At 42.5% G+C, this 27,740-nt stretch overlaps 1 protein-coding gene across 1 annotated transcript in view; it reads right to left on the minus strand.

The window, feature by feature from the left end:
- MYRIP (myosin VIIA and Rab interacting protein) overlaps positions 1-27,740 on the minus strand; it is a 443,644-nt gene that overhangs the window by 90,901 nt on the left and 325,003 nt on the right. Inside the window, exons 4-8 of the mRNA XM_002813907.6 lie at positions 20,500-20,636; positions 12,350-12,430; positions 8,190-8,287; positions 7,894-7,974; positions 5,054-5,197 (exon numbers count right to left, since the gene is read on the minus strand). Of these exons, the coding sequence (XP_002813953.3) occupies positions 5,054-5,197; positions 7,894-7,974; positions 8,190-8,287; positions 12,350-12,430; positions 20,500-20,636 (541 nt within the window). The remainder of the gene's footprint in view (positions 1-5,053; positions 5,198-7,893; positions 7,975-8,189; positions 8,288-12,349; positions 12,431-20,499; positions 20,637-27,740) is intronic.

The following is a 27,740-nucleotide window of genomic DNA, read 5'->3' on the forward strand; positions in this document are numbered from 1 at the left end:
GCCCAGGCTGGAGTGCAGTGGTACAATCTCCACCTCCCAGGTTCACACCATTCTTCTGCCTCAGCCTCCAGTAGCTGGGACTACAGGCGCCCACCACCATGCCCGGCTAATTTTTTGTGTTTTTAATAGAGACGGGGTTTCACCATGTTAGCCAGGATGGTCTTGATCTCCTGACCTCGTGATCCACTTGCCTTGACCTCCCAAAGCACTGGGATTACAGGCGTGAGCCACCGCACCCAGCCTCCAATAACATTTTTTAAAAGCTCTAATCACAGTGCTTGTCTTTTAATCAAGTCAGGAGCTTAAAATGGTTATCTATGAGGGTATGAATCCCAGTGTTTTTGCTGGAACCTTAATTAGTACACTCTTCCTCCTCCACAGGTATCCTGGAAGCCTGAAGGGAAAGGTTCAAGTTCAGGCTTCCATTAAAACCCCACTAATAGACTTGTTCTGCCATCAATCAGCCACGGACCTGTACTGCAAGATGCCTACTACACACCCAGTGCTGAGCTGTGGAAAATCCAGAACACACGTGACCACAGACAGTCATGAAGGGGCTGATAATAGCAGCTTCTCAAAGGGAAATTGTGTCCAGGGCCTAGCTGGGTGCGTAACAGATTTCTCTTTATTCTCAGATTCAGGCTTCTTTGTTTTGGGCAGCTCCCCATGAGTATAAGTACGAATGCGGGGGGGAAGATAGAGCATATACTTCTTCCTTCCTGATATTGTTGACAAAAGTATGCTGTTTATGTATTGAAAATCATGGGATGGTGTGAACTCACAGGGAGAGGACAGGAGGGAGCCTCCTTGATCAAATGTCTAAGATAAAAATGAAGGTTGCAGTAACAAAGAGCCAGCTGATAACCTTGTTCCTCCTGTAAGGTACCTGCACCCCTGCCAGGCATATGATCTGGGTGGTTACACTGTTATGCCAGGAAAGGTGCTCACCCAAGGGTATGTGTCAGTATCCTTGATGGTGCTTTCCCAAACTACAGCCACATGGTTCTCTCCCAACTCCCTCCCTAAAGGTAGATTCAAGCCGGGGGAAGGTGGACATATCTTGTGAAGTGTTGAATATGGAAATTCAAAACATATGTTACATTCAGGGAGGGGCTTCCATTAGGCCCTATTTTTATATAAAAACCTAGAAATAAATAATATTCCTCTATTTGCTTCAAAAAAACAAAGAAATGCTTAAGTTCTCTTTACATTGATGTCAAAGCATAGCCATGAGTTATGCTGTGCAGGAGGCAGGTGTTTGGCAAGACAGATATTTTTCTGACAAAACAAATAAAATCCTGAGAGGTATTTGTTTTAGTAAACCAAAGGGAAATCCTGTGAGACTCTGGCTTGTGCCTCTAAATGTCTTCCTCAGTAAAAACAGCCCGTGGTCATGCCTGTGTCCTGGGTGGACTGAGTTCGTTCCAGTGAGCTGAAGAGCCAGGCAGGAGATTCCTCTTGAGAAGGGTCATGGTTGTTTATTTGAAGCTGCTTTCAGCCAGTGCTTGGCTGAGGAGCGTGGATGAATGAAACGCCTCTGTTGTCCTGCTGCTGAAACGGGAACACTATTGCTGTCATCACTGTTGTGCCCACTGTTTTGGCTTATGATACAAGAGCCCACTGTCCTACATCTCTAATGATACACAGAGCGTCTCTGGTCTCTAGGAGGTGAGAGGGACACTACTTCCAGCTTTAACCATATGCATGACAAGGAGATCCAGTGACCATCTGGTGGGGAAGCAGGCATTCCATCTCCGGAGCTTCCCAAGGAAACAGGAGACAATGGAGTGTAGGAAATGCTCAGAACCAGGAAACCTGCAACCACTTAGTTCTAGTGGCTTGGGGTAGCTAGAATTCAGTTTATTCCTTTGTAAAATGGGGATAATGCAGGGTGCTCTCATGTGGAGCTAAGGAAACAATATGTGAAAGCCCGTTGTATATAAAATTTATATAAAGGTATTGGTCCTGTGTTATTACTATAGATACCTGACCATCATTCCATTATTAACATTACTATTCAAGCTTTTTGTGATGACCCCCTTCCCATACCTCTCTGTTCACGGGATTTACATGAGAATTTTAGTTACTGTGCAGAACTGCAGTCACCTGATGCCAACAGGAAAAATCAGAAAAGGTCTGTTTCTGGGGCGTAAGGTCTCTTTAGTGCAAGGGAAAATGAGACAGGGTCAGAGAAAGAGCTTTCAGCTTCTGATAAAGGAGGAATGAGACAGCCCCAAGATGCAGTGAGTGGATGGAAATGTTCTAGTGGGTGAGTTGATATCTTAGAAGAGAAGCAAGCTGATGCCATCTGGCTGTGTGTGGGAAGGAAGGGGAGAGGGCACTGGTGAGGACCCACAGTGGGGCTGGGCTGGTGGCAGCAGGTGGTCTGGGAATTGGAGCAGGCAGATAAGTGATATGCCAACAGCTCTGCTCTCTGGGCCTGGAGCCTTGCTGACCAAAACACAGTGAAGTACAGCTCATAACTCATAGGGGATACCTTGAAGATATAGTCATCCTTATTTTGAAACGTGGAAATAAGGTAATAATAGAGCAATAACTATGTCCACATCTCATTTAGTCACCTGCCACTGTTGCCACTGTGCCCCTTACCCCATTTTCTAGCCACATAACCACTATTCTATTTCTTGAACATGCCCAGTTCCTTGCTGCTCAGAGCCTCCACGCACGCCATTCCCCCTGTAGCAGTGCCCTTCCTCTTACTGCTCCCAGACCTCTCATCTTTCAAGTCTTGGTTTCATGTCATCTCCTAAAAATGGTTTTCCCTGACAGCTCCCTAACCAAGCGTCTACCTGTCCCCAGCACTCCTTCCGCTCCATTCCCTTGATGACAATTACTGAAATATATACCCCTGTGGTTTTTTTGTTGTTGTTATTTGCTTGTTTATGGCATGTTTCACCATTAGATGGTGGAGTCTGCTGTATCTGCAGAGACTACTGTCTCTGTAGCACTGATATGGTCTGGCTGTGTCCCCACCCAAACCTTGTCTTGAATTGTGGCTTCCATAATTCCCACATGTTGTGGGAGGGAGCTGGTGGAAGGTAATTGAATCATGGGGGCGGGTCTTTCCCATGCTGTTCTTGTGATAGTGAATAAGTCTCATGAGATCTGATGGTTTTATATGGGGGAGTTCCCCTGCACACGCTCTCTTGCCTGCCACCACATAAGATGTGACTTTGCTCCTCCTTCACTTTCCACCATGATTGTGTAGCCTCTCCAGCCATGTGGAACCATGAGTCAAACCTCTTTACTTTATAATTTACCCTGTATTGGGTATGTCTTTATTAGCAGCATGAGAACAAACTAATACAAGCACCTAGCACAGTGCCTTGCACAGAGTGGAAGCTCAATAAAGACTGTGTTGGCTGCACAAGGAATCCTCAGAGCCATCCTTTAGGGCAGGTCTTATTATTTCCATTTTACAGACAGGAAACTAAACAGTTGTTCAAGGTCTCATATCTAGTCAAGGGCAAGTCCAGAATCCTACCCCAGGAGTGGCAGAGACAGAGCCCAAGCTCTCTGTTCTTGCCTCTGACTCATTGACTCATGGTTGAGTCTGGGGTGCTGTGGGCATTTCTACTTTCTGGATCTCCCCAAGACTTGATACTTTGAGTTTGCAGAAAATACTTCAGAAAGACCCCAAATGCAAGGTGATGTCATGTCTGCAGCCTGAGCCCAGGAACTACAGCTCTGATTTTGTGACCAGTCTGAGTCCACTGAGTGCACAGGCTATTTGAAGGACTTTTGCTCCCCTGCTCCATCCAGTAGGATCATTTTCCACTCTCTGCTGGAAAGGCCCCTCATCTGAATTCCAAATCCATTTCCATTCTCAATCTTTTAACTCAGCACCCAATTATGAACTGTCTCCTATTACCTCTTTTTTACCAGCCTTACCCATGTCCCCTCCTGCCTTGCTAACCAGATTATAAAGCTCTGGAGGGTGGGCATGGAGTCTTCTACTTGTTTTGTTCTCCTTGGTGCTGAGCATATGCATGACAGCAGCAGTAAAACAAGCTGACAGCATGTTGACAAGGAAAGGTTCTGCCAATAAATGAATGAAGTTTAATCTCTGATAAAGCCACAAAGATACTCCTTGTAACCGTTGTGCATCTGGCATTTGGCGAGGACAAAGGAGTTTATGTAGGTGACCTATGCTGATCCCTTATGGACTGCAAGTCGACCATGTGCTGCTTTGCACACCCTTGTTTTAATCTGCTCATGCAGGGATGAATGTCACTAGACCCCTAGTGGGGATGGGGTAAGTCCCTGGCCTTGCCTTTCCCATGCCTGACTTTCCAGTTTTGAAGTGGACCTGTGTGCTGCCCTGTCCCAGACTGTGAGCACCTATATCTAGCAGAACCAGAGCCCTACTGGCCAGTCCCTCGGTTTCTTGCAGAACCTGCCCCACTCAGCTCCTTCCCCAGCACTTTGCACATCCTCAACTGGGCTTACTCAAACCAGTAACAAAGGATGTGACAGGCTCAGCAACTCTACTGCAGACAGGAACAGCACCAAACCCTTGGTTGTGGGAAGACCACTGAGCTCTGTGACTCAAGGTGACAGACAGAAAGGTTGGCTCCACACTGTGACTTCCTGTGTCCAGATGTGACCATTTTGGTGGTTGATACAGCAGTGGCAATTTTCTCGCTGTCACTTTTCAGTTTCAGTAAAGCAAGCAATCTAGGTTATAAGAATACACATGGTCCTTATAAAGCTATTTTCCCCCACTGGACTCAGTACAATTCTTTTCAGAATAAAAAAAAAAAAAATGCAGCCTATCAGCATTTGCATTTTTCCTAAATTGGTCTCTGTGTAAAATCTCTCTCTATAATTATCAATAGACCATTTGTGTTTTTCTCTCCTCTCTTACCCCTCCTGGCCCCCGACTCACACTCACTTTCTCTTTCAATTTTGCTCCCCATCCTTTTGAAATTTTTACCCTGGCCAGTGGCCACCTGATTCAACTACAGAGGGTTAAATGTGTGCCCCAGACCTGCACGTGTGGAGGGTAGGCCAGCACTGCTTGGGGACTCACCCAGAGGGCAGCGGGAGCACGGTGGCCTCCAGGGGATGCTGAGGTCCCCTCATCTGCCACCTTTGTGAGGCAACTCTGGGGATGTGGCCATCCTGGCTCTTCTTCCACTTGCTGCTCACTTTTGCTCTTCTGTTTTCGTATAATCTGGGTAGGGGAGAACAAAAAAGGGGCAAGTTATTGGAGAGGCCTCCTGATGCTATGTGGAGTAACTGGGACCATCTTTGGAATTTTTTTCAGCCACTTACAAGCTTAATTTCAACAGAACACCAGGCTGTTTCAGATCTGCACTATGAGAAACCAGCACAACTATAGCCTTGAGCATTCTAAGCATTTTACAGTTTATGAATAATCCTTTTATGATGTTAACAGCTTCTTCTATTTATTAAGTGCCTAGCATGTGTCAGACCTCATGTTAGGTGTTGTGTAGGCTTTACCTCACTTAATTCTAGAAGGTACATACTCTAATTTGTTCCATTTTATAGATGAGGAAACAGGCTCAGAGAGACTAAGTTATCAGATAAGGCTACACAGCTCATAAATGATGGAGCTGGATCTCAAACCCAGAGCCTCTGGTTGTTAAGTCCTGACTTTAGGAAGCATCTGGAAGCCCTATCAAGGGCGTAGGCACCAAGAGTCACCAGAATAGCTCATTTACACAGTCATTTGGATCTAGTGAGTCCATCTGTACCAAGGTCTCTGGGCTTTCAACTTCCTATAGGCAGGAAGCAGTCAACAAATGTGCTGAGCCACCAAGATGAGCATATTCTTCAATGTTCCTTTATGCCAGACAGAGGATGAAAAGGAAGGCTGAGAGCCCAGAGAACAATGAACTGAGGTGCCATCTCCCATGGCAGGGTGGGGACCCAGCCATGTTGCCCAGCAGGATTTCAGAATTGCTGAGGACCAGTGACCCCCGGTGCCTCCCATTCTTCCCCTCTGCAGGTGGGTGGGGCCAGTGCTGTCTCCCTGTCCCTCTTCCAACAATGCATGTTGGGTATATGGGGGGAGATCATTTGTTTGCTTAATTTACAGATCTCCAGCTAAAAAGGAGCTAAAATTGGATCAAATTTTACTTTGAACTGTGATTGGATGAGACATTTGGGGGTCTTTGGGTGTGGTGAGTCTACTTGGCATATGGAAGGGATGTGAATTATTGTGACCAAAAGGGAAGACTGAAGTTTTTCAGCACTTCCTGCATATGGCACTTTGCAGTGTGACTCTGCAAACCCTCCCAGTATAGGGAGAATCTACGTCCCAGCCCTTGGCTTTGGGCTCGATGTGTGACTTGCTCTGGCCAATGAGATGAGAGGACGGAGTCAGTAGCCATAAGCCAGGGCTAAGCCTCAGCCTTAATAAGCACTGTGTGCTTCCACATGCTGGCTGGTGCTCCTGTCATGGCCATAGGCAGCTGATGTGCCCTCAGTTGGGCCCCAGAGTGAACATGCTGCAGCTGACTTTGTCCCAACCCACAGCTTGAAGTGCAGCTACTGCAGATGTATGAGCAATAAATAAATTGTGATATAACAAAACTTATATACAGATAGTCCTTGACTTAAGATTTTTGGACTTTACGGTGGTGGTAAAGCAGTGTGTATTCAGTACGGCATTCCATAAATTATATGAGCTATTAAACACTATTATAAAATAGGCTTTGAGTTCGATGATTCTGCCCAGTTATAGGCTAATGCAAGTTCTGAGTACATTTACGATAGGCTAGGCTAAACTATGATATATTAAGAGTAGGTTAGGTGTATTCAATGCATTTTGACTTATGATACTTTCAACTTAGGATGGGGTTACTACCTGGACTTAACCCCATTCACTGTAAGTTCAGGAGCATCTGTATTTGGTCTTTGTCCCCAGTTCCTGGCACAGTTTCAAAAACCTTTGCAATTATTTGAGTGATAGGAGTGTCTTTGTTACACTAATAAGGTGATTCAAGGTGACGTCCTTAGATAACTTCAGGATGGGGGCAGGTTGCCAGAAAAACCAACTATAGTACATGATTAGAAGGCTGAGAGCAGAAAGACTAGAGTGTGTTCAATCAGGTAATCAATCATTTAATCAATCATGCCTACATACTGAAACCTGGCTAAAAACTCTGATGCAACAAGGCACAGAAACCTTCCTGGTTGGTGCATACATCGATGTGTTGGGGGAGTGATGTTCACACAGAGGGCATGGGAGCTCTGTACACCCTGTCCCCAGACTCTGCTGCTCTATGTATCTCTTCATCTGGCTGTTCACCTGTACCCTTTATATTAAACTGGTAATGGTAAGTAAAGCACTTTCCTGAGTTCTGTGAGTTCTAGCAAATCATTGAATTGAGAGTCCAGGGTCGTGCAAACTCCCAAATTTGTAGCAGGCTAGGGAGAAGTGTGGTGGCTTTGGGATACCTGAAACTTGTGGCTGGTGTCTGAAGTAGGGGCAGTCTTGTGGGACTGGGCCCTTAACTTGTGGGGTCTGCACTAACTCCAGGAAGAAGTTAGTATCAGAATGGAATTTCACTTCTCAGTTGGTGTTGGAGAATTGGCTGTGGAAGACAGAAAGATCCTTGTCAAAAGCCATGGAGTTTTGGGGTGGTTGGTTTCTCAGAAGTAATTGACAGGTACTCCGTGCAAGGGACAGCGTAGGGCGTGGAGCTAGCAGGAGTGACTGCAAAGCAAGCAGTGCAATGCATTCCCTCTGCATGGGTCCCCAGCGCACAAAAGTCTAAAGTGAGAAGGAACAGAAGATACAGGGCCAGAGACACTCCCCATGTTTCACCTGCTACTTGCCAGAGTCCCTGCACCAGGCCCAGCCAGGAAACTGCAGCCATCCCACTGCCAGGGCCCACCTACCTTCTGCAGGATTGTCGTGGCCAGTTCCTCAGTTAGCTCCTCCTTGTGGTCCCGCAGGTAACTGGCCTCATTTTGCTTGTCCTGTGGAGGGAAGAGAATTGCTATGTGCTGTGGGTGGATTTGGGGTGACTTGGCAATCACTTTGCCAGGAGAGTCCTGACCACAAAAGCAGAGGGAGGGCCTTGTTCTAGTCAGAGCTGCTGGGACATTGATTTCCTGACAAACTGCACTTTCTCCTGGCAGCCAGGACCCCAACCCACACCTCCCCCCGCAGAGAGGAGCAGGAGGGGCCCTACCAGGCTGTCCCCATATGCTTCTGCTTTAGAAATCGCTTCCTCAATGGCCTCTTCAGCCACCCGTAGGGCCACAGCCAAGGTGTCCATCACACTATGTCCTAGACAGGAAACAGAACAAAGAGCATTTCTAAAAGGGAATGATGAGTAAAATGATTGTTCAAGCTCTTCTACTTAAATTCTTCAGGGGCTCTGAGATAAGTTCAAAGCTGCTTACGATGGCATACAAAGCCCTCGCCCTTCCCACCTGCCTCACACTGCCTCCCATGCATCATTCACATCCCGTGCCCCAGTTGCAACAAATTATTTGATTCTTTCATGCCTGCTATCTCATTCCTCCTCCCTCCTAAACTCTTGCTCCGTAACTGATCTGGTTCCCACGGACCCTAAGGCTTGGCCCAAAAATTCCTCCTCTAACAAATCTTCTCAGATCCCTCCAGCCCCGCCCTTGGCTGGAGGTCCATCCCAGGTTCTGGGCTTGCTTTCATCATCCAGAAAGTCTCCATGCCCCTGGCCCGTTCCCACAGGTCATTTTCACAGAACAAGAATTGATCATATTCATTGTTGTATCCTAACATGAAGCACTGGTCTAAGCACACAGAGTGGCTTAAAGGTGACTGAACAAAAGGGCTTCATAGAAGGAAATAATGGTTCTTTATCTACTTTCTCAGATAAAGATTATGCTTTATTTTGTCCATATAATGTATTATTGTGATGATGGGGAAAATGTTATTAAATGTATTAAGGACATTGGGCTGTGCATATGACTTAATGTAAATATAAACTCTATGGTATAATTTTTTGGACTATCAACCAGTATTAACAACACTGGCCAACCTCAGAGCTCAGCCACACGGCAGGCACCAGGCCCAGAGTTTCACATACATGATCACAGTTAATTCTGACAAAAATCCAGTGGTAAGTAGGTGCCATATAGGTACTATTTTACAGATGGTAAATTTGAAGCACAGAGTGGTTAAATAACTCACCCAAGGTACACAGCAAGACAATAAGAAGGCTAAGATTTGAATCCAGCTGGATTCCAGTTCCTCTGAATTTGAATTTGGATTCCATTCCAAATTCCTTCTAATCCAAAGCCCTTGATTTTAACCACAAAACTGAGATGAATACAAGCTAACATGATTAAAAAATATAGTGCTACCATACTTTTAGTGAACTTTTTTTTTTTTTAAGACATGGCAACAAATGAGAGAAAATAAAGGACTTCCCCAGGTGACAAAGTTCTTTTTGGAGCGAAGTGCTGGGAAAAGTTCTGTTTCCCTTGAGATCCTAGATTTTAGCTTCTTACTTGTGAGAATTTCTATCATCCTTCTCTTAGTTTTCCCCAGAAGTCCAAGTCACATCATGTGCAGGAATGTAGGTCAGCAAGGGCTGGGTACCTGGGTCTCCTTGTCCCCAATTTCAACCTCCTGTTTCCATTTATAATCTCCTACTCATATATTATTTAACACATGCAAATCTCCTGTAAGCTGTTGAAAATTCTTTGTGGAATGAGACAGGGTGTGAATACATCAATTCAGTAATTACTCACTCAATTAAAAAATAATTCAAGCTTCTTAGACTCTTAAGGACACAAATGTAAACAGAAAGTATCATTTGGCAAACATAATAAACTCTCTAAACAATCCACTTAAGGTCAAAGTGATCTAGCTAGCTGATGAGTATGTCACAAGCCAGCTATGACAGTCATGATAGAGCCACGTAGGGGCAACCCAGCCCAGGGCTCTGCACACCACCAGGTGGCACAGTCTTTCCAATGTTTTGATAACTAGAGCCTATGTGATATAAGTTGTCATCACACTAAGAGCTCCCTGGTGGTAGACACTGTATCTCCCCTCTCTCTTCTTCAAGATAGCTACCAATGTATTTTTCACAGAAAAGATCTATAAATTTTTGTTGAATCAAACAAATGTTTACTGAGTACCGTTTGTGTGCTAGGCTCTGTGATGGCCCCAGTGATAACCTGATGGACAAGCTGAGTCCATGCTCTCATGTACCTTCCAAGATATTGGGTGATTAGACACATAAGTAACCACTAAGAGATATGCATAACTATCCGTGTGATAGAGATATCCGTGTGGACCCCTGGAAGGTAGGCACCTGGAGCTGTAACTAGGAAGGCTTTGGATGCTATGATTGTAATTCTTGGATGAAAGTGATGTGGAACACTGGGTAAAAAGTGAAGGTTCAGGTCAGTGTTTCAGAGAGAAAGGTTGGCAAGGGTAGGGGAGAAGATTAAGAAGGCAAGGTAGCCAAAGTTCAGAAGACCAGCTAGATGGTGGGATGGTCAATGTGTCAACGTGGCTAGGCTATAGTACCCAGTTATTTAATCAAACACTAGTCCAGGTGTTGCCATGAAGGTATTCTTTAGATGTGGTTAACATCTATAATCAGTTGACTTCATGTAAGGGTTGCCCTCTACAATGTGGGTGTCTCATTCAATCCATTAAAAGGCCTTAAGAGCAAAAACTGAAGTTTCCTAGAGGAGAAATTCAGCCTGAAGGCTGAAGCACCAACTCTTGCCTGAGTTTTCAACCTGCTGGCCTACCCTGTATGTTTGGGGCTTGCCAGTCCCCTGCAACTGCATGAGCCAATTCCTTAAAAGGAATCTGTGTGTGTGTGCATGTACATACATATATATTTAGTGTATTGGAGAACCCTGCTGATACAGATGGCCACTGAAATTAACACTAATACCAGAGAGTTTTGAGCAGAGAGGTATGCAGGATATGGGCTGCGGAATGGAAAGAAAAGGGTAAGATTGAAAACAGAGCTGACAGGTACTTAGGTAGCTGTGGGGAAATGAGGAGAGGGACTGAAGGAAACATATCTCTCACTGGTGGACCTCAGTGGCTAAAGAGCTTGACTAGGACAAGTTGGGGTTCAGAACCCTATAGGATCTTCAGGTGCTAATGGCCAAGCATTAGAAATCTGAGTGTAGAACTCTGGGATGAAATCAAGGCTGGGCATTTCTGGCTCAGCAGCAAATGGAGGTGCACTTGAGGTCATACAATGGTGTGTGGTAACCTATGGAGAAGCTGCAGGTAGTAAGGATAATAGAGGACAGATTTTTCATGAGAAGTCATCTGTATTAGGGTTCTTCAGAGAAACAGAACCAATAGGATATATATAGATATAAAATAGATCTATTATGGGAATTGGCTCATGTGATTAAGGAGGCCGAGAAGTTCCATGATATGCTGTGTGCAAGCTGGAGACCCATAAGAGCAGTGGTATAATTCAGTCCAAATGTGAAGGGCTGTGGAATAGGGGAGCTGCTGGTTTAAGTCCTGAGTCTGAAGGCCCAAGAATCGGAAGCTCTGATGTCTGAGGGCAGGTGAAGATGGATGTCTCAGCTCCAGAAGAGGGAGGGTGAATTCACCCTTCCTCTTCCTTTTTGTTCTATCTGGGCTTTCAATGGATTGGATGACACCTACTCATACTGATGAGGGCAGATCTTCTTTTCTCAGTCTATGATTCAAATGCTGTTCTCTTCCAGAAATACCTTCACAGACAAACCCAGAAATAAGGTTTTACTAGCTATCTGGGCATCCCTTAGCCCAAGTCAAGTTGACACATACAATTAACTATCACAGCCCCCAAAGAGAGAATAGAGGGTACAGATAAGCTGTGGAGGTCACAGGAGGAAGGCAATTCAGGGGGCACTGATTATCAATGTCCAGTACTTTAGACAAAGAATTGAAATGATAAAATTTTATTTGAAATTAGAAGTTTGTTTTGCCTTTAACCACTGCTCTAAGGGGACAATTATATTGGTATAAAAAAGTAAAAGTTAATCAGTAAATGATACATTATTTAAAGGAATATTTAATATGAAATGCACAAGTGAGTGGATTGATTGATATGTTCCAACTCCAGAAGAATATTTACTAGTTGACTGTAAAGTATCCATGGTTGGGTAATGAATGCTGTTCTCTTGGCCACATTTTGGATATACTCACCTATTTTGATGATGGATTCATACAATTGGCAATAATAAGTGACCCAGGGAGACTCACACATAGTGTAGATAGTTGCATCTGGGGTAACAATGCACCTGGGGGACCCTGGCAGTACCTGTACCTGTAGGTGTTTCTATTACTCCAATTTCCCAGTAGCTGTAAACTCTTAAGCAACTTTACCTTCTGACTGTCTATAAAATGTTGAATCACTGCCAGAAATGCTTCCTTCATTCTCCAGGTTTGACTCAAAAAGGCTTCCTCCTGGCAGGGTAGGGGTGGGAGAAGAGAATATGATTATCAAAGGTCTTCAGTGAACACTGATGCACCGTGTCAATGAACTGGCAGACCACTATTACACACTTGGGTTGTTAGCCTTGCAAATAGGTTTAGGGACTCATAAGGTCCCACAATAATGCTAACAGTTTTGACCCATTGCTTTTTTCTTCTCACACTGATTCCTGGTGCAGCATTGCTGCCAACCCCAACCTTCTTCCCAAACCTTCTTTGCAGGCAATATGGAGTCAAAGACAGAACAATAGACTAAAGTGTGAGAGATGTAAGGTCAATTCCTGGACCTGCAAATTACTAGTTGTGTGGCTTGGCATGGCTGCATCTAAAATTTATTTATTCATCCAGCAAATACTCTATGAGCACCAGTAGGTGCCTGGCTTTGGCCTAGGTATTAGGGGTACACTGATGAGCAAAGTTAAACCTGCCCCCACCCAACACTGACAAGCATGAGACTCTCGTGGGAAATTCATTAATCAAATACATATATATATATATATATATATATATATAAAATTATAGATAGGTTAAGTGCTTTGATGGGATGGTTCACAGCACAGTGAAAGTATTCAGCAGGGAAGGTGGACCTAAGCAGTGAAGAATCAGCCAAGAGGTGTAGGGAGTGGGAGAACATACAAGGCACAGCAAGCAGCTTGCATAGAGACCAGTCCTGGGAGAAAAGGGTGTATCTGAAGGCCTAAATGAGAGGCAGCATGGCAGGGCTGCAGAGGGGAAAAGCAGCTCTGGTGAGGTGACCTGGGGACACAGGCCATGCAGGTCATGGTGGCCACATCAGTGTTTGGATCTTTATCCCAACAGCCATGTGAAGCCCTTAAAGGTTTCACAGAGATGACCTGGTAAGATCTGTGCCTCTAAAAGTGCACTGTGGCTGCTGTGTAGAGAATAGCTTGGAAGGGGGAGGTGAGTATAGAGTGAGGAACGGCAGGCAATGGAAGCCCTGAATGCAGCTCACTTTTTAAAGTTGACCTGTGGTGGGAAAGAGGATGGCAAGACAATGAGTGGAGGAAAATGCAGTCGAGGAGGGGTTTAGAAAACAGGAGAGACTTGGGCGTGCTTATAAACCCCAGTAAAGACAGAGATTGAATAAGCAAGAAGTGACCTTGAGACTTTCCTGGAAGGTGAGAGGGATAAGATGCAAAACCAAGGGGAGGGAGAGACAACAGAGAAGGGAGACAGTGCTCCCACTGCAGTTGCACACAGGGGCAAGTCGCTGCCTGGCGTGCCCTGTGGGCCATAGGAAGGAAGATTTGAGGTTGCCTGCTGAGAGGATGGGGAGGGCCGTGGGAAACATAAGGACAGGGGACATGTGAAAAAGTCTTTGGAAGACTGACCTCACCAGAGGACAAGCCCTGGTTTTTCATGACTTCAAATCTTCTAGTAAAACACCTCTCTTTCTGTTTCCTTTTAAATTGGGAGGTGGGAGCATTGGTGTCATTTAGTATGATGTGATGTTTTTTCAAGGGCAGAAAGGGACTAAATTGTTCTGGAAAGCATGGGCCAAGCAGCTAGATGACATGAAGCCACTATTTTTCATGAGTTGGCAGAAGCTCTAATTTCACGTGGCTCAGCATTTTTAAAAGACCACATTTGTCCAACAAATCCCAGATGAAGCAATAGACCTTTTCAAGAATCATGTCAAAATTAGATATAGATCAAGTGGGCTTCATCCCTGAAATGCAAGGCTGGTTCAATATACGCAAATCAATAAATGTAATCCAGCATATAAACAGAACCAAAGACAAAAACCACATGATTATCTCAATAGATGCAGAAAAGGCCTTTGACAAAATTCAACAACCCTTCATGCTAAAAACTCTCAATAAATTAGGTATTGATGGGACGTATCTCAAAATAATAAGAGCTATCTATGACAAACCCACAGCCAATATCATACTGAATGGGCAAACACTGGAAGCATTCCCTTTGAAAACTGGCACAAGACAGGGATGCCCTCTCTCATCACTCCTATTCAACATAGTGTTGGAAGTTCTGGCCAGGGCAATTAGGCAGGAAAAGGAAATAAAGGATATTCAATTAGGAAAAGAGGAAGTCAAATTGTCCCTGTTTGCAGATGACATGATTGTATATTTAGAAAACCCCACTGTCTCAGCCCAAAATCTCCTTAAGCTGATAAGCAACTTCAGCAAAGTCTCAGCATACAAAATCAATGTACAAAAATCACAAGCATTCTTATACACCAATAACAGACAAACAGAGAGCCAAATCATGAGTGAACTCCCATTCACAATTGCTTCAAAGAGAATAAAATACCTAGGAATCCAACTTGCAAGGGACGTGAAGGACCTCTTCAAGGAGAACTACAAACCACTGCTCAATGAAATAAAAGAGGATACAAACAAATGGAAGAACATTCCATGCTCATGGGTAGGAAGAATCAGTATCGTGAAAATGGCCATACTGCCCAAGGTAATTTATATATTCAATGCCATCCCCATCAAGCTACCAATGACTTTCTTCACAGAATTGGAAAAAACTACTTTAAAGTTCATATGGAACCAAAAAAGAGCCCACATCGCCAAGTCAATCCTAAGCCAAAAGAACAAAGCTAGAGGCATCACGCTACCTGACTTCAAACTATACTACAAGGCTACAGTAACCAAAACAGCATGGTACTGGTACCAAAACAGAGATATAGATCAATGGAACAGAACAGAGCCCTCAGAAATAACGCCACATATCTACAACTATCTGATCTTTGACAAACCTGGCAAAAACAAGCAATGGGGAAAGGATTCCCTATTTAATAAATGGTGCTGGGAAAACTGGCTAGCCATATGTAGAAAGCTGAAACTGCATCCCTTCCTTACACCTTATACAAAAATTAATTCAAGATGGATTAAAGACTTAAACGTTAGACCTAAAACCATAAAAACCCTAGAAGAAAACCTAGGCATTACCATTCAGGACATAGGCATGGGCAAGGACTTCATGTCTAAAACACCAAAAGCAATGGCAACAAAAGCCAAAATTGACAAATGGGATCTAATTAAACTAAAGAGCTTCTGCACAGCAAAAGAAACTACCATCAGAGTGAACAGGCAACCTACAAAATGGGAGAAAATTTTCACAACCTACTCATCTGACAAAGGGCTAATATCCAGAATCTACAATGAACTCCAACAAATTTACAAGAAAAAAACAAAAAACCCATCAAAAAGTGGGCAAAGGACATGAACAGACACTTCTCAAAAGAAGACATTTATGCAGCCAAAAGACACATGAAAAAATGCTCACCATCACTGGCCATCAGAGAAATGCAAATCAAAACCACAATGAGATACCATCTCACACCAGTTAGAATGGCAATCATTAAAAAGTCAGGAAACAACAGGTGCTGGAGAGGATGTGGGGAAATAGGAACACTTTTACACTGTTGGTGGGACTGTAAACTAGTTCAACCATTGTGGAAGTCAGTGTGGCGATTCCTCAGGGATCTAGAACTAGAAATACCATTTGAACCAGCCATCCCATTACTGGGTATATACCCAAAGGACTATAAATCATGCTGCTATAAAGACACATGCACACGTATGTTTATTGCGGCACTATTCACAATAGCAGAGACTTGGAACCAACCCAAATGTCCAACAATGATAGACTGGATTAAGAAAATGTGGCACATATACACCATGGAATACTATGCAGCCATAAAAAGTGATGAGTTCATGTCCTTTGTAGGGACATGGATGAAATTGGAAATCATCATTCTCAGTAAACTATCGCAAGAACAAAAAACCAAACACTGCATATTCTCACTCATAGGTGGGAATTGAACAATGAGAACACATGGACACAGGAATGAGAACATCACACTCTGGGGACTGTTGTGGGGTGGGGGGGAGTGGGGAGGGATAGCATTAGGAGATACACCTAATGCTAAATGACGAGTTAATGTGTGCAGCACACCAGCATGGCACATGTATACATATGTAACTAACCTGCACATTGTGCACATGTACCCTAAAACTTAAAGTATAATTAAAAAAAAGAATGATAATAAAAGCAAGGTTGATTTTTCCCATTTATCTAACACTAAATAAAAGCATATATTATTTATCCAATTTTCTGAAGATTAAGTATATTAATAATGGCAACTTTTACCTTTTTCATGTAGTGTGTCTTTTAGGATAACTATTAAAAGTGTCATATTGTGTTCTCTGTTCTCACTTATAAATGGGAGCTGAACAGTGACAACACATGGACACAGCAGGGGGAACAGTGCCTACTGGGGCTTGTCAAGGCAGGGGGAGGGAGAACATCAGGATAAATAGCTAATACATGTGGGGTTTATACCTAGGTGATGGGTTGATAGGTACAGAAAACCACCATGGCACACATTTACTTATGTAACAAACCTGCACGTCCTGCAGATGTATCCCAGAACTTAAAATAAAATTAAATTTAAAAAAAAGTCATGCTGGGTCTGTCAGAGAAGCCATGTGAGCACTCGTTACCTTTGGACATTATTTTATTTATAAATGTATTTACTTATCTGACTTCTCCACTGGAGTTTTGGCTCTGAAATGGCTGGGTCTTGCTCATTTAGTCACCCCCAACTCTTAAGCCAGATGGCACATAGTAGGTGTTCAGTAAATATTTACTGAATAAATGAATACATCTTAGATTTGTCTGATAAAACAAACAAGTTTTCTTTTAGGCCTAATCTGGTCACCTGCTGTGAGCTGCAGGAGAAGGAGTAAGATTTGCTTGGGAGCACTGCTGAGGAACTGATGGCACTACAAGATGTGTATGTGATGGGTGATATGTGAGACTGTGTGAATTGAAGGAATCTTCAATGAATTTTTTTTTTTTTTTTTTTTTTTGAGATGAGTCTCGCTCTATTGCCAGGCTGGAGTGCAGTGGTGCAATCTCGGCTCACTGTAACCTCCACCTCCCAGGTTCAAGCGATTCCTCTGCCTCAGCCTCCCAAGTAGCTGAGAGTACAGGCGAGTGCCACCACACCCAGCTAATTTTTTGTATTTTAGTAGAGACGGGGTTTCACCATGTTGGCCAGGATAGTCTCGATCTCCTGACCTCGTTGCCCGCCTCAGCCTCCCAAAGTGCTAGGATTACAGGCGAAAGCCACTGTGTCCAGCCTGAATTGAGAGTTTTTATGGCAAACTACAGTGGTCCGCATAGTGAAGACGTTCTGTAGGTGAAAGGAGTTTTACACTGAGAGTCCTGGAGCATAGCACCTGCCTTGTGCACTGCAGATTTTGCATATCATGTTCTGGCAATCAAAATTCTGAAAATTAGTACCATTAGATAGAGCTGGAAGAACACTGCTAAACTAATTACTCTGAGTTCTAGCTGAGGATCTTGTTCTCAGTCTTGGCTGTACCTTGGAATAATACAGGCAGCTTTTAAAAATATGTATACTGGATCCCACCTCCAAAAATTCAGCAGTAATTAATGGGGGGTGGACAATGATTTGGGGTATTGGAAGGCTTTTTTTCAAAGCACCCTTGGCGATTCTAATGTGTAGTCCTGAATTGAGGATGGCAGATGACAAACCTACAAAGGGTATTGAGTGACAGGCAAAAGCTAATGAAGGACTCTTGAGTCTTCTCACACAACCAGGAGGCTACTTAAGCCCTGGAAGATTTCTCTATACTTGAAGTATAACTAAATTTCCTGTGTAGCTTATAGAATAGATCTCATTGTTTTATGACCATGGCTTTATATGTTTGAGTACCATCTCATAAATTGTCTCCTGTCTGCTTGTCTTCATGTTTCTCCAAAAGAAATCTTGACTTAAATGGAGATACGAATAGTATTAAAGAAACTGATTCCCATATTTCTATGAAGTGTCTTGGTATCCATAAAATGCTTTTTTTTGGACAGGGTCTTGCTCTGTCACCCAGGCTGGAGTGCAGTGTCACAATCATGGCTCACTGCAGCCTCAACCTCCTGGGCTCAAGTGATCCTCCCACCTCAATCTCCCAAGTAGCTCAAAGGACAGGTGCATGCCACCATATCTGGCTAATTTTTTTTTTTTTTTTTTGTAGAGACAGGATTGTGCTATGTTGCCCAGGCTGGTCTTGAACTCCTGGTCTCAAGTGATCCTCCTGACTCAGCCTCCCAAAGTACTGGGATTCCAAGCATAAGCCACCATGCCTGGCCCCATAAAATGCTTTTAAGGTTGAACTGGTACAATAATGAGGATATAAGATGTGCCAGGCCTTGAGCCACGCTTTGAGAACACAGATAAACAAGCTACCACCTGCATATCACAGTCTGGCAGGAGAGGCAGCTGTGTAATCCTGAATGCAATGTGATATGTGATAAGTGCTGTGATTGAGGCTCAGATGAATAAAGTGGTGAATCACAGAGGGCCCAGCACCTAAAGCTGCTTCAATCAGGGCAGATATTTATTCTTAGCAAAGAATTCTCCTTTGAAAGTAATCCTTGTAAATTTCAAAGCCCTGCACTAGCCCACTTGGGATTCATGCCTGCTTTCTCCACTTGTGGAGACTTAGAGAGAAAGGGAAAGAAATAAAAATTCTGCTCTATTCTACAGTGTTTCCCACGTGTTTGCTTTATTCCTCAATGTGCATTAAGTGGTAAAGAACACCTACGAGATCTGAATTTGGTGACTTTTAAAGGGGCACATTCAGCATACCCGAGGATGTACAAGAGAGGAAAAGAGGATGGGATGCAAATGAGTGAGCCGATTCTATTCATGAACCTTCTTGAGATATCTCTCTGGGTTGAAAAACTGCTAACAGTATGACTTTGAAGCTTTATTTCTTCTTCGCCTCCATTCCTACAGAGTTTTTAGAGAAATTGGTGAAATGGTGATAAACATAATATGTGGAAACCTTCGGCACTACTCTCTTAGCTATAGCTTTCCTGAGCAGTTTGAAAGACAGAAATTCTAATAATGACAACAAAAGACCCTAATGATTCTCCACGTTTAGTGCCTCCATTCTTTTTCCCTGTTGTCTAAGTGGCTGGCATATTTTTAGATAAGACACAACCAAAGACTTTATTGAGAAAACAACAATGTAAAATAATGATAGTGAAAAACCTCCAGATAAGATGAATGAGGTTTTTTCTTCTTCCTTGTTTCTCACGGATAAAAAGCATTTACCTGTGTTAGCCAAGTGATGAAAAAAAAATCTGCCACTAGATAGAAAGAAACAGCATTTTTGGAAGGCATGCTGTCCATATTCTGACTACCATTCTTTTCTACTGGCTGATCTAATAGGACTAAAGAATATAATTTCTGGAGGGATAGCATTGGGAGATATACCTAATGCTAGATGACGAGTTAGTGGGTGCAGCGCACCAGCATGGCACATGTATACATATGTAACTTACCTGCACATTGCACACATGTACCATAAAACCTAAAGTATAATAATAATAATAATAATAATAATAAAATAAATAAAAAAAACAAAAAATAAAAATAAAAAAATAAAGAAGTAAAAAAAAAAAAAGAATATAATTTCCCATTCCAAGTAACTTGGTTATCTTAACTGTATAAAAACAGCATAGGTAAAATTCATCCTTCAAGTTTCCTGGGAGGAAGCTGACACTTTTCTAACTCTCCCATTACATCAGCTTCTGGGGCATAAGAACAGCAGTTTGGAGTAAGAAGAAAGGAAGGTAGAGGCCATGCCCTCCAGGGACAGATGTAGTCTCTGTGTAGCCAAGGGCAAATGACTTTCCAACGTTTTAATCATTAAGGGATGATGATCAAGAATACCTAATTTTTGATCTGAGATTAAAATAATCACAATTTGTAGAAGTACTTGGTCTTCACAGCTTCTAACTTATAAGCTCTAGCCCAGTGGGGACGCTGGAACCAAAAGAGTCAAAACTTAACAGAGTCTCTGGCATCTGTCCTTCTATTTCTGCTTCTCACTAGTGCCAGATATTTAAGCAAATTTATCTGTCCCAGGTGAGTGTGCTCCAGTGTTCAGGGCCCCTGAGCCAGGCCTTCTACCCACAAGCCCACCAAAGACTCCCAGAGCAGCAGGAAGTGAGAGTACCTAGAATGTCGAAGCACACACCACTCTCCAGCCGGTGCTTCCTGTACAGGTTCTTCAGAACCTTGGCACTGCCAAAGCGCTTGAAGCGGCTCTTCACATTATTGTAGAACCATTCCAGAGACTGGGCCCTCAGAAGCCTGAGGAAAACAGAATTAGACAACAGAAAATTAGAATTATTAAATGGTGAATTGCAAAACTGCTGCAACGCTTCACAGCTCCATCCATCAAGATGTGAAGTTTATTCCTCTTGAATCTGGGCTGGCCTTGTGACTTTCTCTGACCATAGAAAATGGTGAAAGTGATGTTGTGTGAAGCCTGAGCCCTGCAGTTTCCTCTGTTGCTGCTCTTGGGAATCCCACAACCTTTATCACATGAGTAAGCCCAAGCTAGCCTGTTGTGTGATGAGAGACACTTGGCCCAATCATCCCTCTTGCCCAGCCAATAGCCGGCCAACTCCCAGACAGGTGAAAGAAGCCGTCGGCCACTAGTTTGACTGGAGACACATGAGTGACCTTAGATGCGACCAGGAGAACCATCCACTGAGTCACTCCAAAGAGCAAGCCAATAAATGCTTGACATTTTAAACCATGAAGTTTCAGGGCATTTAATAGAAGCCTTTATATTTAATATTCTTACTGTATTAACAACATTTCTAATTCATCCTGGAAAAATAAAAAGCACACGGAAGACAGCAAAATTCTCCAGCCTCTTCCTCATTCAGATTGAAGCACTCTGGGAAAGTATTTTCCTGGTTAATGCTATAACGGTTGGTACAAAACATTGGCAAGATTCAGGCTGGGTGCTGTGGCTCATGCCTGTAATCCCAGCACTTTGGAAGGCCGAGGCAGGTGGATCACTTGAGGTCAGGAGTTTGAGACCAGCCTGGCCAACATGGCAAAACCCCATCTCTGCTAAAAATACAAAAACTAGCTGGGTGTGGTGGTTCATGTCTCTAATCCCAGCTACTCGGGAGGCTGAGGCAGGAGAATCGCTTGAACCTAGTAGGTGGAGGCTGCAGTGAGCCAAGAAAGCACCACAGCACCACTGCCCTCCAGCCTGGGTGACAGAGTGAGATTCCATCAAAAAAAAAAATAAAAAAATAAAACAAGATTTTTCTCTTTTATGCCTGATGAGAACAAATTTCTAAAGCCTTTCCATTTTGAAAACAGCTGCTTTTCTTATTTTTCTTATTATAAATGCAATAATACACACTCATTTTAGAAAATTCAGAAAAGCAACATGAATATAAAGGCTTCCAATTCAATGGAAGAACAATCCCACATTTAGTTGCTCTTCTTTTTCAGACCCCAGTGAAATGTTAGAATATATCCAAAGGTAAAAAACAATCTATACAAGGAAGGAATGGGGGTGAGAGAAAAATCAGAGATTTTGGCAATGATAGCATAAAGGTAACAAAGAACAGTGTCCTTCAGAACAGATGGAAGAGCTTGGACTCTAACTGGAAGGCCCAATTTTGAGTTGGTTGATTCAGAGAGCAGGTTTGGATTATGACAGTACTCAGAAAGGTAATTTAATGGTTGTATAGACAATAATGAGGCCTCTTGGTCCCCCATCCCTACTCCCTAACAAATGGGCAATTGGTCTGAGGATGATTGGTCTTAGGCCCAAAAGATAAAGTGGTTCTCTATTGAAGTTGAACAATCTACTTCAGATTTAAGACTTCAGTATGGAGATTAACACCATACAGTGAAGCTGATATAGTTTGGATATTTGTCCCAGTTGCAAATCTCATGTTAAAATGTGATCCCCAATGCTAGAGGTGGGCCTGGTAGAAGGTGTTTGGGCTTTGGAGGCATATCCCTTATGAATGGCTTGGTGTCCTCCCTGTGGTAATGAGTTCTTACTCTATTAGTTCACTTGAGAGCTGGTTGTTGAAAAGAGCGTGACAACATTCCCTCTCTCTTGCTCCCTCTCTCACCATGTGACACACAGGCTCCCTTGCCTTCTGCTGTAAGTAAAAGGTTCCTGAAGTTTTTACCAGAAGCAGATGCTGGCACCTTCTTGTAATGGTAGAACCATGAGCCAAACAAACCTCTTTTCTTTATAAATTACCCTGCCCCAAGTATTCCTTCCTAGCAACACAAATGGACTAATACAGAAGAAGCTTATCTTGTTTGGCATCAGGGGAGTCCCTACATGCCTGCCCATCAGATGTCATCCATGTACACCAAAGCAAAGCCTGTCAATTGCCCGCCTAACTCACAAACTTGGAGCTCTCAGTAAGCACCTCCACCTTTCAGCCCTAAACTCCTTTCAAAAGAGAGGTCTATTGGGAATATTTATCTATCCAGTGGCAGAGGAGGCCCATGTTGGTTACCTTTATTCACCAACTAAGTCCTTTGTTCAAAAATATGAATAGATGACAAGAAATCACCAGACATTTGCAACAATCCAATGGCACCAGAAGAAAGAGCCAAGATAAACTAACAACAAGTAACAAAGGGCAAAGAAAGATAACTCAGGATATTGAAAGTAATTTAAACTCTAATTAATGTCCATAATGATTTGAAAAGATACTGCATCCATGCAACAGGCTAGGATGATGTGAAATATATGTAGAAGATAAGCAACTACTTATTGGAAACAGAAAACAGGATCAACAAAAAATTTAATAGAAGACCTAAAAGTTAAAATCAACATACATTTTCTAGAATGTACAATAAGTAGGCAAAAACATGGACTATATGAGAGAAAAGAGACATGGGGGATCAATTCAGGAGGTTTAGCATCTAACAGAATTCCAAAAAGGAAGAAAAGAGAAAATGAAAGAGAGGGGAAAAAAATCAAAGACATAATAGAAGAAAATTTCCCCAAGCTAAGAAAGGGAAAAGTCTTTAGGTTAAGAGGGCCTACCAATTGCCTAAACAACAAATGGAACATAAAACAAAATAAAGCAGACAAACCTACCTTGCTACATCTTCATGAAAATTCAGATCCTCAAAGATAAGGAGAACTTAGGGGCTTCACACAGAAAAAAATAATATTTTGCAAAAGGATAAAAATAATGATGCTAAAAGTTGTAATCAATAATAACAACGAATGCTAGAAGACAGTAGAGCATAGATTTTCTAAGAATAAATGGCATGAACTTAGACTTCTATGTTCAGCCAAACCATCATCACAAGAGGGCAAAATAAAGACATTTTCAGACATGTAAAATTGCTTTCTGGAAAAGAGAATTCTCAAGGTGTATGCCAGGAGAACCAAAAGCCATCCAAGAAAGAGGATCTTGGGACTCTAAAAACAAGGAAACTGTCCCAGGAGTACAATGAAGAGGAGTCCCAGGATTTGGTGCAGCAGATCTGGAAGGTAGGCAGCCCAAATGGGGCATTCAATAAGTATATAATTAAAAATCTACATGTATGAAGAGAAATGGTGAAGAAGGAGCCACATCTTTCTTCTGTCAACAAGAATAAGGAAAGGCTATTAGAAGCTTTTGGAAAATCAAAACCCAAACCAAAAACAGCTCAAGAAAATATGGTCTAACTATGAAACAAATGAAAAGTTGTATGATTTTGTAAACTAACTGAGTAGAAGAAGAAAGATGATGACCCATTTTTCTTCAAGTAGCCCAAGTGTTACAGCCAAGAATAACAGTTTTTTTTTCTCTCCATGAATTTCAAGTCATGACATTGGTCTCTAGAAGACAATATTTATATAATTTAGAAACTATTTAATTTTCACCCTATTTATAGACAAAGTATAAAAGGATCACACTGTCAAGACATGTGCATTTGTTATTGAAAGAAAAATTAAAAATCATTGATAGCCTGATAGAAGTCTGGATATAAAGAGAAGGAGGAATGATGAGGGTAGTTCAGAGATGCTGATTTCCCCACCTTGCAGAATGGAGTCAAAATCTTACAGAATGCAGTCAAGACAGACTGTGTAAGGTATATATACCAAAGATAATGGTTTCAACATGCTAGTTAAAGTCATAGAGGTCACCAGCATATAATAAAAGTTTTAATAAAACTTCCAAGGGGAAGGTAAGGAGACAGGAAAAAAGTGAACTATTCATAGAAGTCTAAAGTTGACTAATCAATAAATGGCAAGATAAACATATTATTTAGGATTATTGTGGTAGCCCCCAGAAATGTTTAAATGCGATTCCCTGGGGGACTGACACTTGGCAAGGAGTTGGGGATCTGAAATCCTTTTAATATCTTTTACTGTCTGAATTTATTTTAATCAAGTACATGTATTATTATAAAAACTGAGATAAAAACAAGCAAAAGAAGATTCAGAAAACTACCCAAAGTTCTACGACTGGAACCTGACATTAGATGTGTTCTTTCAGACTTCCATGCAAGGTGGTTTGTAATCAGTCTACACAGAGATTGGGAGGGGTCCTGGAACTCGTGGTGGGGTGCGTGTGTGTGCATATGTGCATGCAAATGTGCATGTGCTCATGTGTATGTGTGTGCATGCATGTGTGTGTGCGTTTGTGTGTGTGTATTCATGCAGGCACACAGAGAAGGCAGGGACCGAGAGGTCAGTCTAAAGCTGGTTGGTGCTGAAGGGGCTCCAGGGCCAGAGCAGCTCCGAGAGACCAAATTTTTCAACAGGGAGGATGCAGTCCCTCTTCCCACAAGGTTTAGCAGACAGGGGCTGTGGGGCAGCAGCAGGGCAGCCACCTGGAGTGGCCAGGAAACAGTGATGGTGGCAGTGGGGAGGTGCCCCTTTTAAATGGTTAGTGACTTCAATGAAGAGAAAAAGCCACAGATGGGTTTTCCTGAGCACATGTGTCTTTCAGTACATACAATGTTCACACTGTCTTTTAACAAACATGCTCACACTGGCTTTGATCTTGCTGTTCCCTCTGCCTATAATACAGTTCCCCACAGATAGTCTCAGGCTCAATCCAACACTTCATTCAGGCCTCTGTGCAAATATCACTTCCCTTGGGAGGCCTTCCCTGACAACCCTTGCAAAAATGCCACTACCACGCCAATATGTCTGTCCTCTTACTCTGATTTTTATTCCTTATATTTTTATGGAATACTTCTTTGTATCTGCTATTTAGTGATATATAATTGTCTATGATTAAGTAATTACAACAATAATCACTATATCAACATATTGACAATTATTACTTTATCTATTTCCCCTCTTGAATAGAACATAGGCTCAAAGAAGACAAATTTTTTTCCCACTCCTGTATCCCATGTGCCTAGACCACTAAAGGGCACCTAGTAGACATTTAATAAAATCCAGTACGTGATGGACAGACATCACTTAGTATTCCTGATTGGCTGTAATGTTGTTGAAGTCTTCTCCCATAACATCTTCAGTCACCTCAGAGTTCTCCATAGTATGGACACAGCAAGCTTTATGTAACTGATCTCCAATCTTTGGACCTTGAATCCTTCCCATTTCTTTTGCATTAAAAACGGTGCTGTGATGGACATGCTGCCAGCTAAACAATTTCACATATCCACAGTTGTGGATCCTAGACATAAAGCAGCCAGGATCAAAGATGTGGCTTTTTCAGAAAGCTTGCACCAATTTACACTTCCCACCCACGGTGTGAGATTCTAAAGTCCCTCTCAAAGTGGCCTCACATTAAAGAGAAACCCCTGAAAGAGTCACCAACTGGTCCATGGCAAAGCCTACTTCTGGTCCCCAAATGCAGCTCAGGAAGGAGAATGAAAGGGCAGAAGGCAAGCATTATCTTCTCCCCTCTGGTTTGGTGGAAAAAATGAAATTAAGAGGTTTGTCTTCCTCATGGTGGGAGAAAAAGCATCTATCAAACACAATATACCAAATGTATAATTTCTTTCACATAAAACTTCATCATATAATCAATATCACTATTATGAAAAAATGAGCACAATTTTTTGAGTGCTTACTCTGTCTGAGGTACTGTGCCAAAAGTTTTCCTTGCATCATCTTATTTAATTCTCACAGGGTACAGTGCAGTAGTAGGCACATGGGTACGCGTGCTGGTGGAAGTGGCCCAAGCCCTGGCATTTACTACAAGTGTGGTCTTGAGCACATTACTTAATCCCTCTAAGTCTCAGTTTCTTCATCTATAAGATGGGGATGATGACAGTAACCACCTTATCAGGCTGTTTTGAAGATTAAATAATATAACATAAATAATAAGGTGCCTGGCATCAGAAGAGGGCTTGATAATTTCTTTTAATAGCTCTAAAATGATGAGTCCTCTCTTTCATAGATGCATAAATCAACATGCAGAAAGAGTGAGTTCCTTGCCCAAAGGAGCAAACTCTTGAGCAGAGATTAAAAACTGGGAGCTTGCAATCATGCACAAGTACAATTCACAGGCACCTAGCATGAATAAAGACTCTCTCTCTCCAATTTATTTTACTATAGAATTTTAATTTATTACAAGAAGCATCTGTCATTTTTATTTAAAAAAAACACCAATAAAGCTATTTTCAGAATTTAGAATAATATAACAGAAAAGAAAGGAAATACAGAAAGCCTTGCTTCTAGAAATCACGCCCTCTGGGCTTATGATTTATTTGATATCTTTAAAAGCACAAAAGAAATGCAACTGAAGAAGAGAAATGTTCTCCAGGATCCTTCTTCCACACACTGCCCTGCTCTCTGAGCAGCTGGTCACCAGAAAGGCTCAGCTCTGCAGCTGGAAGGGTCCACATGGTATCAGTGGAGGAGAGTTGTTACTGTGCCCCTCATTCTTCTAAAAGGGACATTTCTTTTCCTTTTGGGACACTCCTCCCTCCCTCTCCAACTTAGTCTATGTGGTTCTGGAAGGCTGGATACCACTCCTGGCACTAGTGGTGGTGGTCTCATAACTCAGACCTGCCATTAGGGTTGAGCTGGGAGCTTCTACTGGAGATCTTGGTAATAGATGCCCCCTTTCTGCAGGGCTGGTTCCATGGCAGAATGAAAGCCTAGAGGTTCAAAAGCAGATCTGACAGTGGGGAGGGACAGGATTCTGTTCATATACTTAGAACACCTGTATCTACTCAAGCCTGAAGGCAATCCCTGGACTTTACCATTATATGAGCCAACAAATTCTCTTGTTTGTTCAAGCCTTTTTGAGTTGAGTTTTTATTATTTGCAACTAAGAGTCCTACTATCATGTTCTAAGTTCTAGACAGCCCGAGAAGACTTCAAGTGCATCATCGGATGAGTTCTCCATTCATTGCTTATACCAAAACTCTACAGCATTCCGAAGTATTTTAATGAACTTAAAATAGAATGCCTCAGCTTACTCAAGTCTCGGA

This window comes from Pongo abelii, chromosome 2 (assembly GCF_028885655.2).
Source record: "Pongo abelii isolate AG06213 chromosome 2, NHGRI_mPonAbe1-v2.0_pri, whole genome shotgun sequence".
In the NCBI taxonomy this organism is placed as follows: domain Eukaryota; kingdom Metazoa; phylum Chordata; class Mammalia; order Primates; family Hominidae; genus Pongo; species Pongo abelii.